General features: G+C 34.8%; 1 protein-coding gene across 10 annotated transcripts in view; it reads left to right on the plus strand.

Moving 5' to 3' along the window:
- The window catches only part of CCDC102B (coiled-coil domain containing 102B), a 368,750-nt gene that overhangs the window by 317,135 nt on the left and 37,432 nt on the right, over positions 1 to 14,183 (plus strand). For 9 of the 10 annotated variants that reach the window (XM_055102590.2, XM_055102591.2, XM_008952665.5 and 6 more), the window contains one exon: positions 12,045 to 13,198. In XM_055102590.2, the coding sequence (XP_054958565.1) occupies positions 12,045 to 12,152 (108 nt within the window). In that variant the 3' untranslated portion in view covers positions 12,153 to 13,198. Of the gene's footprint in view, positions 1 to 12,044; positions 13,199 to 14,183 lie in introns of those variants that run through there. The other variant, XM_034944001.3, reaches the window with a different exon arrangement.

Here is a 14,183-nt window from a genome sequence, read left to right on the forward strand (position 1 = left end):
ATCATAAAATAATATTACAATAAATTATTGAATTACATATTAAACACTCAGCTTTACAATATAGGAATGAAATTGCACCAAACAAAACTGGCAGATGAAAAACTTTAAAGAAAGCAAAATTTAAGGGATAACTTCAGATTTCTAATGGCCAAATCAGCCTGTTTCATACCTCAAAACTGCCACTAATATGAAATCACAATTGGAGAAGATTTGGCAACAATATATCCTCAAACCTGCTCATTGGGTCTTATCTACATGGCTACCACTTTAAAGCTACCACCATGTCTCACTGGACCCGCAGCATTCATCTCCTAACAGCTTTACCTGCTCTACTTTTCTCTAACAAAATCGTGGTGATCTTTAAAAAGAAATTATATTATCTTAATACTCAGCACCCTGTACCTCAGTACCCTGAATCGTGAATTCACTTAAGAAGGGTGTAATTATAACCATTTCTGTCACTCTAGATCACTGTAATAATCTCCACTCCTTTCCACTGGGCCACAGATCTACTGAATTATTTTCAGGGTTTGAGTGTAAGGAGTTTATTCTGAAAAGAAATATGACAAGTAATATTTATGAAAATAAACTTTTGAAAGAGATTTGAAAAGCATAGCTTGAAAATAATGTATATGTGGCAATGATTTGGAAATGCTGTTCCTTGAAGGGGTGGGTTGCCCCTCCACACCTGTGGGTGTTTCTCATAAGGTGGAACGAGAGACTTGGAAAAGAAAAAGACACAGAGACAAAGTATAGAGAAAGAAATAAGGGGACCCGGGGAACCAGCGTTCAGCATATGGAGGATCCCGCCAGCCTCTGAGTTCCCTTAGTATTTATTGATCATTCGTGGGTGTTTCTCCGAGAGGGGGATGTGTCAGGGTCACAAGACAATAGTGGGGAGAGGGTCAGCAGACAAACACGTGAACAAAGGTCTTTGCATCATAGACAAGGTAAAGGATTAAGTGCTGTGCTTTTAGATGTGCATACACATAAACATCTCAATGCTTTACAAAGCAGTATTGCTGCCTGCATGTCCCACCTCCAGCCCTAAGGAGGTTTTTCCCTATCTCAGTAGATGGAACCTACAATCGGGTTTTATATGGAGACATTCCATTGCCCAGGGACGGGCAGGAGACAGATGCCTTCTTTGTGTCTCAACTGCAAGAGGCATGCCTTCCTCTTATACTAATCCTCCTCAGCACAGACCCTTTATGGGTGTCAGGCTGGGGGACGGTCAGGTCTTTCCCTTCCCACGAGGCCATATTTCAGACTATCACATGGGGAGAAACCTTGGACAATAACTGGCTTTCCTAGGCAGAGGTCCCTGCAGCCTTCCGCAGTGTTTGTGTCCCTGGGTACTTGAGATTAGGGAGTGGTGATGACTCTTAAGGAGCATGCTGCCTTCAAGCCTTTGTTTAACAAAGCACATCTTGCACCGCCCTGAATCCATTTAACCCTGAGTTTGACACAGCACATGTTTCAGAGAGCACAGGGTTGGGGGTAAGGTCATAGATTAACAGAATCTCAAGGCAGAAGAATTTTTCTTAATACAGAATAAAATGGAGTCTCCTATGTCTACTTCTTTCTACACAGACACAGTAACAATCTGATCTCTCTTGCTTTTCCCCACAGTTCCTATCCCTAATTAAGCCTGAAAGAGTTTTCTTAAAAGTTCTACAATACATCCCAGTTGTTTTCAGATTTTATAAGCACAGCATCACGTGAAGGAAGTGGAAATAAATTGCATGAGAACTGCCCCTGAAATTTTAGTTCAGAATGTCTGGTAAGGGGTCCATGAAAGTGATTTTTTTTTTTTTTTTTCGCATATTCTCACTCATAGGTGGGAATTGAACAATGAGATCACATGGACACAGGAAGGGGAATATCATACTCTGGGGACTGTGGTGGGGAGGGGGGAGGGGGGAGGGATAGCATTGGGAGATATACCTAATGCTAGATGACGAGTTAGTGGGTGCATGAAAGTGATTTTTTAAAAACATTCCCAGCTATTGCATTTAGTATGTGGCCAGTTTTTTAAAAAGAACAAACAAAACCAAACCAAAACCACAGCAAAAAATATATTACCAACACTACATTGAAAGAATGATTTAATGGTAAAAATCTATCTCTATAATTGAATGGAAATCTTTTTACCTGTCATAAAGCAAGACATCCTACTGACTGTAGAATAGAGGTTAAGAGTTTGAGGTTGTGGAATCTGTCTGGTTCAAATGCTAATGAGCCATGATTCTACTTCTAATGAACATTGCTTCCAAAAACAATGAACACAATATTCTCATTTTGCCACAGTAACTTTGGTTCTTAACCACAGGACCATTGTGCAGATTAAATGAAAGCATTGAAAACTGTGCCAAAGGCATAGTGTGCTCTCAATATTTATTGTCTTCTAAAATGACAAATGCATGTAATAGTTCTCCTGGGAAACCCTGTACATTTGCCAAATTCAGTAAGTATTTTCCCTCTAGAGAAGGCAATATGAGATATTTGAAATGAATAACTCTGAGAAAGACTGATTGAAGGAAGACAGCTATGCTGAGGACCATTATTTCTATGTTTTGATATTTATAGAGAGCTTCCTTAAGATTTTAATAGTTAATTTATCTCTGCTCTGTGAGATAGTTTAACATTATTATTTCCTTTTTAAAATGAGGAAACTGAAGCTCACGTGACTTCATGACTGTTTACACATGCAAACCAAAGGAACAGTAACAGTTGGGAACCACGTTTGGGATCTCTTCCTTAAGTGTCAATGAATCTCTGTAGATTATTCTGTTTTACTTTGTATATATTGTATGAGGCAGCATGGGCTGCCATAATGAAATACCACAAATTGAGTAGCTTAAACAACAGGAATTTATTTTTTCACATTTCTGGAGGCTGTACGTTCAGAATCTCAAAGTATCAGCCAGGTTGGTTTCTCATGAGGCCCCTCTTCTTGGTTTGCAGATGGCCGCCTTCTTGCTGAGACCTTGCATCACCTTTTCTTGTTGTGTGTGCGCTCCTGTGATCTCTTTCTCTTCTTATTTGAATACCCTACTGGAGTAGGGCCCCACTCTTACAACTTCATTTAGCCTTAATTACCTTCTTACTCTACTTCCAGGTAGAGTCACATTAGGGTTTAATGCTTCAATATGTGAATTTTGAATTCACATATTGAATTGGAGGGAACACAATTCAGTTCCTAAAACGTATCAATAGTAAATTATTCATGAAGCATTCAATATATCAAAACATGACAAATGACAACAAAAATATAATGATTATGATAAAATGAATACAAACAAACTTTTCTAGTGAATAAAACATGTAATAAATTATTAACATGTTAATCATTTCTTTCTGTGATAAAATACTCTCAAAATTATGGTTTTAAATGTATTATAACTATGTTGTTTACTAAATAATCATTAGGCTGTTCATAAATACACATGCTTAATACAAAAACAGAAATACTGAGGAATCATTTTAAATTAATTTTACATTTTAAAAATAAATTTTACTTAAAGGATCATACTGTATTCAAACTCCAATGTCTTTAATAGTTGGACCAAAATATTTCCTTTTTATTTTTTACTTTTATTTTAGGTTTAATGGTACATGTGCAGGTTTCTTACATAGGTAAACTGCATGTCACAGGGGCATGGTGTACAGATTACTTCATCACCCAGATAATAAGCATAGCACCCAATACAGTAGGTATTTTTTCTGATCGTCTCCCTCCTTCCACCCTCTACCCTCAAGTAGGTCCCAGTGTCTGCTGTTCTCCTCTTTGTGTCCATGTGCTCTTGTTGTTTAGCTCCCACTTATGTGTGAGAACATGTGGTATTTGGTTTTCTGTTTCTGTGTTCATTTGCTTAGAATAATGACCTCTAGCACAATCTATGTTGCTGCAAAGAACATAAACTCATTCTTTTTTATAGCCGCATAGTGTCCCGTGGTGTACGTGTACCACATTTTCTTTAGTCTACTGTTGATGGGCATATAAGTTGATTGTCTTTGCTATTTTGAATTGTGCTGCAATGAACATATGCATGCTTATGTCTTTGTGGTAGAATGATTTATACTCCTTTGAGTATATACCCAACAATGGGATTGCTGGGTCAAATGGTAATTCTGTTTTAAGTATTTGGAGGAATCACCACACTGCTTTCCCAGAATGGCTGAACTAATTTACACTCCCACCCAAAATGCATAAGCATTCCCTATCCTCTGCAACCTCGCCTCAGCATCTATTATTTTTTGACTCATAAATAATAGCCATTCTGACTGGTATAAGATGGTATCTCATTGTGGTTTTTATTTGCATTTCTCTAATAATTAGGCTGAGCATTTTATAATATGCTTATTGGATGCATGAATGTCTTTTGAGAACTGTCTGTTCATATCCTCGGCCCACTTTTTAATGGTGTTTGTTTTCCTTTTGTAAATTTTTTAAGGTCCTTAATTAAGCATTCTGGATATTAGACCTTTGTCAGATGGATGGTTTGCAAAAAATTTCTCTCATTCTGTAGGTTGTCTGTTTACCCTTATGATACTTTATTTTGCTGTTCAGAAGGTCTTTACTTTAATTAGATCCCATTTGTCAATTTTTGCTTTCGTTGTAATTGCTTTTGGCATCTTTGTCATGAAATATCCGTCAGGTCCTATGTACAGAATGGTATTTCCTAGGTTATATTCCAGGGCTTTTATAGTTTTAGGTTTCATATTTAAGTCTTTATAATCCATCTTGAGTTGATTTTTGTATATGGTATAAGGAAGGGGTCCAGTTTCAATCTTCCACATATGGCTAGCCAGTTATCCCAGCACCATTTATTCAATAGAGAGTCCTTTTCCCATTGCTTGTTTTTGTCAGCTTTGTTGAAGATCAGATAGTTATATGCATGTGTCATTATTTCTGGGATCTCTATTCTGTTTCATTGGTCTATGTGTCTATTTTTGTATCAGTACCATGCTGTTTTGGTTACTGTAGCCTTGTGGTATAGTTTGAAGTTGGGTAGTGTGATGCCTCCAGCTTTGTTATTTTTGCTTAGAATTGTCTTGGCTATTTGGGCTCTTTTTGCAGAGACACAACAACAGCAAACAAAAACTTCAGGCCAATATGCTCAGTGAACATAGATGCAAAAAGTCCTCAACAAAATACTCACAAACTGAATCTGCCATCGCATCAAAAAGCTAATACACCATGATCAAGTAGGCTTTATCCCTGGGATGGCAATCAATAAATGTGAATCATCACATAAAGACAGCTGAAGACAAAAACCACGTGATTATCTCAATAGCTACAGAAAACACTTTCAATAAAATCCAATATCCCTTCATCTTAAAAACCCTCAATAAACTAGGCATTGAAGGACCATACTTCAAAATAATAAGAGCCATCTAAGACAAACCCACAACCAACATTATACTGAATGGGCAAAAGATGAAAGCATTCCCTGTGATAACCAGTACAAGATAAAGATGCCTTGTCTCACCACTCCTATTCAACATAGTATGAGAAGTCCTGACTAGAGCTATCAGGCAAGAGAGAAATAAAAGGCATCCAAATTGGAAGAGAGAATGTGAGACTATCCCTGTTTGCAGATGACGTGATTCTATATCTAAAAAAACCTCATCATCTGTTCCCAAAATCTCCTTGATCTGATAAACAACTTCAGCAAAGTTTCAGGATACAAAATCAATGTACAGTAATCAGTAGCATTCTTAAACACCAACATCTAAACCTAGAGTCATATAAGGAATGTAGTCCCATTCACAATAGCCCCCAAAAGAATAGAATACAGCTAACCAGGGAGGTAAAATATCTCTACAATGAGAGTTACACTGTTCAAATAAATCAGATATGACAAAAACAAATGGAAAATAATTCCATGTTCATGGACAGGAAGAAGCAATATTGTATAAATGGCTATACTGCCCAAAGCAACTTACAGATTAAATGCTATTCCTATCAAACTACTAAAATGTTTCTTAAATATCTAATAATACCTGTAAGTTAACTTCCTAAATGTCATAGCCCACACTGATATTCAAATACTAAAATCTAAAATAATAGAGCAGAAGTTAAAAATTTATGAATCAAAGAAAAAGTTTAAAAGAAACATTTCTCATTCATCTATTAAATTATTTAGGAACTATCCTAAGTACTGGCACTGTAATGCCAAATAAGTGTGTGTGTGTGTGTGTGTTTTTTTTTTTTCCCAAGTCGGTATACAGGTGAGAAGATGAAAATGTAAAATAAGTTGAGGGTCCAGAATAATATTAGTCAAACATTACTATTAGCCTATTACATTATTGTATTTTTAATCTTGAACCTATATAACAGAATGAAAATCTTTCTAAAAATAAATTTTTAATGAGGCATGAATGTTGAACATTCTGGTTTCTCCATAGAAAATGGAAACTAAGAAAAGTGAAATCAACAAATATGTGTGAGTTTGATACAAGGGGAAACTTTTATGGTAAGAAAGTAAACTTGTGCCATCTCTATGAATTAGGAATTATAGATAGCAACAAAATGTGGGTATTACTGAAAAATGTCTAAATGTTTGAAATTCAGAAATAAGACTAAATATTATTTGGGAGTTCATTATGATATATATTAACAAAATGTTCATTCTGTAAGCATAAATACTTGATGAGAAGAGTTTACAGAATAGCATTTCTCCATCAGGGTGCTTAAAAAAAACTCCCCTCCCCAACACCCCTTGGAAGAGTAACAACTTAAATCTATATAATTCTTTCTAACATTTAAATTGATTTCACTTTAATAACGCTGGTATAGAGATCAATCACTTGGGATCTGGTTCATCTTTAGCAGTGGTTTGACTTTGTATAGAGGAGGATTGGTATTTATTGCAGTTTTATTTACTTTTATTTATTTTTTTTAAACTCTTGGTTTTTTCATTGAATTATATTTTTCATTGTAAATATTAGGTAAAAATGTAACATTAAAAGAATCTGAAATTCCTGTATGTTACCATCATCAAAGGTTTTAAGATTTTCTTTCTTTTTTTTTATTATACTTTAAGTTCTGGGATACATGTACAGAACGTGTAGTTTTGTTACATAGGTATACATGTGCTATGGTGGTTTGCTGCACCCATCAACCCATCATCTACATTAGGTATTTCTCCTAATGGTATCCGTCCCGTAGTCCCCTACCCCCTGACAGGCCCTGCTGTGTGATGTTCCCCTCTCTGTGTCCATGTGTTCTCATTGTTCAACTCCAACTTATGAGTGAGAACATGTGGTATTTGGTTTTCTGTTCCTGTGTTAGTTTGCTGAGAATGATGGTTTCCAGCTTCATCCATGTCCCTGCAAAGGACATGAATTCATCCTTTTTTTTTTTTAACATGCGCTTTTAATAAATACTGAAATTATTGGTTTATTCTCTAGTGCTAAGGATCAGCAATCTACTTCAAGGGAAAAGCAAGATTTTTGTCTGGAAGCTGAACATGTGTGGAAAATTCCCCAACATTGTAAAATATTCAATTGGAAGAATAAAGGTGCTAAAAATTACTGTGTAGAAGGGAGGAGAATAAAATCACACAGACCCACCCCATGGAAGCCCCAGTAAGGCCAAGAAGAAAACAACCTGGCCACTTAGCAAATAAAACACTTCTTAAAATATTTTAATGGTTAACCTAGAAAAACACAATTAATAGTACTCGAGTAAGATACTTTTTGTTGTGGATTTTTTTCCTAAAAAGAGCAGTTCAAAGCCAAGACCTCTCAGCTTATTCAGAGTATGTCAGGGTCCATTGCTTAAATTTTCATTGCATTTTTTTTTTTTTTTTTTTTGAGACGGAGTCTCACTCTGTTGCCCAGGCTGGAGTGCAGTGGCTCAGTCTCGGCTCACTGAACCTCCACCTCCCTGGTTCAAGCAATTCTCCTGCCTCAGCCTCCTGAGTAGCTGGGATTACAGGTGCCCGCCACCATGCCCGGCTAATTTTTGTATTTTTAGTAGAGGCAAGGTTTCACTATGTTGACTAGGCTAGTCTGGAACTCCTCACTCAAGTGATCCACCTGCCTTGGCCTCTGAAAGTGTTGGTATTACAGGCATGAGCCACTGCGCATGGCCTTAAATCTGCATTTCTAAAACCTTGATATTGTCTATGAGCCAAGTGTTGAAGGAGCAAATTACAGACAGATTCATTGTAATTCAACTCACAATGTTTGCATATAATTTCAGTTTGTTAGTATACAGGACAAAATAGCACTTCTATAAGATGAGATGCTCACGTGTATCACCCTTGTTGAAAACTTCTAAAACCTTCTGAATCTATCATTTCTGCTTCATTTTAGTCATCACCTTGGATTAAGTGTTGCTTTTTCTATTTTTGCCTTGTGGGATATTCTGCCTTTAAGATGACTTCCGCACTTTAGATATTAAGTGCTCATTTTACTGCATTAACTTTCGTAGTCATGATAGTGCCTTCACTGTGTAGCCAAGAATCACTTACAATAGCAGTACCCATAATTACATTTCACATTAATTTTCATTGTCCTTCTAATAAAACAAGTTTAGGTTAGATAACGTATGCTAAATGCTTCATGTCCAGTACCACATAATGCAATCTATAAATGTTATCTTATTTCATCTTCATAACAAGACTATAAGTGCAACCATTTTAAAGATGGAGAGTATTAGGCTCTCTGTGCATGTGAAACTTGCTCTAAGACACACATGGGAAAACTGTAATATGAACCCTAATTGATTTCAAAGCTTAAAGATATATTTCAAAATAAAATGGAGTTTATTTTAAAATACCTTATTTCAATTAGGAAAAAAAAAGTCTAATTTTTAGAAAACCAAGGAATGTTTACCTAGGTGTTTCAGTAAAACAAATGTTCCGTTAATAAGACTATTTATTTTAGAGACAGGGTCTTGCTCTTCACTCAGGTTGGTGTATAGTGGTATAATCATAGCTTACCATAATCCTGAACTCCTGGGCCCAAGCCATCTTCCTGCCTCAGCTTACCAAGTAGCTGAGACTACAGGCACGTGCCACCAGGCCTGGCTATTTTTATGTTTTCTTTAAGAAATGGGGTCCCACTACGTTGTCCAGGCAGGTCGTGAACTTCTGGCCTCAAGTAATCCTTCTGCCTCAGCCTCCCAAAGTGCAGAGATTATAGATGTGAGCCTCTTTTCCTGGCCTAATAAGGCAATTTATACTATACACATACAACAAAACTTATAAAATACATTTTATTTTATTTTTTTGGAAAAATAGCTTTAAAATATTACTTTTAATGTCGTAAGATATAAAATTCCTAAAACTAAATTTAATAAAATTAAACCTCCTAAGAAGAAATTGCAAAGCTTCTAAGGAGAAAATTATAATATTTAGTTGAGAGACTTTAAGGATGACCTAAGTAAAATTTAAAATACACTGTGTTTTGGGCAAAAACATTAAATACTGAAATAATGTCAAATAAACTTAAATTATCCCATAGAGTTAATGAAACTCCAGGTTAAATACAAATATAGTTCTTCATGAAATTTGCTATGCTGTTTTTGAAATTTATAAAGAATCAAGAATAATCAAGGTATTTCTGAGGAAAAAGAACTGGGAAAAAGGGATCTTTTACTATTGTATGTAAAAATTTATAATGAAAGCTATAGTAATTCAGACAATGTGCAGGATCAAATAAATTGTCAAAAAAAGGGTCTGCTATCAGACTTTATAAAAGAAACTTTATACATCATATATACAGAATTTTGACATATGACAGATTTGATATGTCAGATCAATTGATAAGTCTGTTCAATATTTGCACTTATGTACCTTTCAAAATGTGTTTGTATAGGACAAAAATAAAATTGGGTTTCTACCTCATGTCATGTGTAAAATTAACTCCTGCTTGATCAAGAACGTAAATGACAAGTGTAAAACCTGAAGAAAAATAGTGAAAATACAGAATAACATTTTTCTATAGTTGAAGTACAAGTCCCAACTGTAGGAGAAAATATTGATATATTTCATAATTTAATAAAAATAACTATGATTAAACCAAAGATCTCTTAAATGAAAAAAAAATGATAAACCTGCCAAAAATGCTTGGGACTCTTATGACCAACAAAGGAATAGTATTAACATTATAACATGAATATATACAGAAAAAAAGAAATGGAAAAATGCCAAAATAGAGTAATGAGCAAAAGGCCTGAATAAACACACATGAGAAAAATGTTAATCTAATAAAAATATAAAGAGACATTATACATAATTATTGATCAGGGATTGACAAAAGTTTTCAAATGTCACATCAAGAGTTAATGAAAATGTGATTAAACTGGATCCCTTCTAATTATTGAGTTAAATTGGTAAACAATTTTGGAAGACATTTTGGTATTACGTTGTGAAATTTAGTATCATAACAAGTATAATCTGGTGATGCTACTGCTAGCCATGTCTCAAGAGAAAATTTTTCACAGATGAATCACGTCTATATCTATCTATCATCTGTTATACACACACACACATACATAGTGTGTGTGTGTGTGTGTGTGTGTGTGTGCCTGTGTATCAACAATAGGGATATAATCTGAAAAGATCATCATTAGGTAATTTTGTCTTTGTGTGAAGGTCATAGATTTAGATGGTATAGCCTACTCCATTATATAGCTCCATTATAATCTTATGGGACCACTACCTTATATGCATCCATTATTAACCAGAAAGTCGTTGTGCGGTGCATTGCTATATATCTATCCAGTTGGCCCTCCATATCCACGGATTCCACATTATTGGAATCAACCAATCAACCACTAATCAAAAATATTTTTTAAAAATGCATCCGTACTGAACATGTACAGATTTTTGTCATTATTCCCTAAACAACACAATATAACAAGTAGTTATATACCATTTTTATATATTATATACTCTATTAGGTATTATAAGTAATCTAGAGATAATTTAAAATATAGAGGAGGATATGCATAGATTATTGGCAAATACTACCCCATTTTATATTAGTGACTTGAGCATATGTGGATTTTGAAATCTGCAGAAGGTCTTGGAACCAATCTCCTGTGGATACCAAGGGACCCAGTATATATGAATGTTCAGAGCATCACAAGGCTGGAGACAATATAAATACTCATGGAAAGGAGGGTAGGTGTATATGTCATGGCATAGTAATGCAGTGCTATAATATAGAGAGGACAAAGAGACCACAGATGAAACATTACTGTAGATGAGTCTTAGCCGTTGGATTTAAAAAGCAAGAATATTACATATAGCATGAAATACCTTTTTTAATTAAAACAATTAAAAGGATACATTTTCAATTATATATATAAATATATTTCGCATATATATATACACTTAGCATATGTATATGTGAATATGTACACACACACGTGTATTTTGTTCAAAGCCATGGGAATAAAAAACACAAGTTATAGTTCAGTGACTTATAGCTAGGGGAGGCAAGAGTGGAAATGGGAGAAGAGGGCTACATAGAAAGGATTTTGTCAAGTATTTCAGAGATCATTTTGAGGTTTATTACTGAATATGTACATTAACCCTATTAAAATAAATGAATATTTTCATTTATTCATGCACATATACAAAAGAAACTCACACATACACTACTGGTAAGTTACTGTCATACAAAAATATACCTTGTTTTTAAAGGGTTACTTTATTTCAACTACTTTTGTTTTTCATTAAGAGCTTTTCTTATTAAGATGGAGATAGAAAACTGTGTCTTATATAGAATGGATCCTCATGTTTTTTAATTTAAATTTTATTTTTAAATTGACAAGTAAAATTTGTACATATTTATGATATGCAACATGATGTTTTTCTAAATGTGTACATTGTAGACTAGCTAATCAAGCTACTTAATATATGTACTATTTCAAATACTTATAGTTTTGTGGTGAGAATACTTACAATCTATTCTCTTAGTAATTTTTAAGAATATGATAAGATGTTATTTACTATAGCCACCATGATGTACTATAGAACACTTGAACCTAACTAAAGCATTTTCTACTTCGCTTTCAGCTTGATGATTCCCTGAATCAGATCCGTAAGCTCCAGAGGTCTCTGGATGAAGAGAAAGAAAGAAATGAAAACTTAGAGACTGAACTCAGGCACTTGCAAAACTGGTAATTTTTTCACAAAATATGCTGAATTAAAGATTAGGGCCTTAAAGACATTTCCATATCCTTTTCTTAAATATCAGTAAAATTGTTTTTATTAACTAGAAATATTAATGAAAAAACTTAGACAATATACAAATTAATGGGCTTCTTCACTTCTTCTAATTTTTGCCTAACAGATACTGCATATTCTCAAAAAGACAATTTAAATGTCATTTAAAAACAAGTTTAATTCTAAGATGTGTAAATATTTTGAAAGTAAAAAAGAGCTTTCAGAATACTTTTTACATAAAATCTGAAAGAGTTATAATATCGGTAAGAAAAAGTAAGTTGAAAACCATACAAGACGCTGGGTCATTAATAAGAAAACCATTGACTTTAAGTATAAAGTACTGGTTTGTTTAAGTAATTGGTAAACTTTTATGTATGCGTTGTCTATGTGGTGGGGATGGCAGATTGTATTAACAAAAATGAATCATTCTAGAGGCGTAACAATATATTTCTTATATAATTTTATAAGTCATTTCTAATTCTTTGTATAAAACGGAAGTGAGCAGATGAATCAGAAAAAAGTGTTTTGTATTTTAAAGTAACAGATAACTGGTGATTGAATCTAAGACAGGCTGTAAGCATCGCTGAGAAACTAAAAGGACTTTTGACTTTTATCTGGATAGACATTTCTACCGTAAAATCATGGAAAGGCATCAGCATTGCAAAGTAGTATCTAGGTAGAAATCAGGCCAAAATTAAGCTGTCGTTTCCCTTTGAGTAGTGGGAATAGAGAAAATTAGGAAATTGTGGTTATGTGAATATTTCTTTAAAACTTTTATATACATTATAGTTTATTGCTTCCTATTTAAGTTTGGTTTTTAAGGTAAAATGTTATTTTGAACAAAAAGACACTTATAATTTTCCATACCTATTTTCAACTGAAGGCAACTTGTAAGATTTAACTCAGTCAATAACATACTGGTTTTACTCATCTCCCCCTCCACTGATTAGTCAAAAAAAAATGAAATCTTACTAATTCATTACTGAATAAAGACCACTTTTATCAGAGTCTCTCATTGTAAAAGCCTTTGTCATTCACTGAGTCTTCACTTTTTCCCTGTTTCTCTCCCAAACATGGGGGATTGTATGACTAATAGGAACTCAGCACTGGGGGGCAAAGAGGCCCGACCTTCAAGTGTGCACTGGTGTGTGTTTTCTAGGCTGTGTAGTAATGAAGTCCATTTTGTCGCTGGGTACTCTTGCTGGCTTCTGATGCTTAAATGTGAACTTCCTTCTCTTTGCTTAACACTCCTCCTGTTGAACTGGATCCATCTCAGCAATTTCTGGTATGACCTCCTCTATCCCATCATATCCCCTGTCAACCAACTGACTGAGCAATTCACCCAGATGGAGGCTTCAGGATGGGCCGCAGGTCAAGGTCTCATCTCAGTCACAATCCCATATGAGAACCAAATACAGTTTGGAGAAGCTAAATATTAGGGTTCCCCTTGCCTGACCATGTTTCTCTGCTTTTCTGTGGCTGTGCCCCAAGTGGGTGTGGGGCAACTGGTAAGGCATCTTCCTCTCAAGATCCTAAACGCAAGTGGAAAACAAATCTCCCTGCCACCATCCCTCAACATTAGACTTCTACAGTTTCTTGCACACAACACAATCTCTAGATAAAAACACATAAAGGGGAAAATGGGGCTCTTTTCTGAAATGTTTGCTCATCCAGCAATCTCAGAACCCAAGAGGAATGGGTTTTTATACTCTCACATTATATCATGTTCTCTTTTCTATTCTAGAGTTCCACTATTGTGATAGACCAATGAGGCAGCTCCTCAGTGATCTCAGTACAGACTTATATTGATAACTACCCCTTCCAGGGTTGCTATGAACAAAGCATTGTCTAGATGTATCAGGCATATTAACTCGTTTAATCTTCATAACACGTATATAATGGAGATTATTATTATCCTCATAATGATGACGACGTTGAGATATGATAGATTAAGTGGACAGGATTATGAAAGAACATACTGGAAGAAGA

The sequence above is a fragment of the Pan paniscus genome, chromosome 17, assembly GCF_029289425.2.
Source record: "Pan paniscus chromosome 17, NHGRI_mPanPan1-v2.0_pri, whole genome shotgun sequence".
In the NCBI taxonomy this organism is placed as follows: Eukaryota; Metazoa; Chordata; class Mammalia; order Primates; family Hominidae; genus Pan; species Pan paniscus.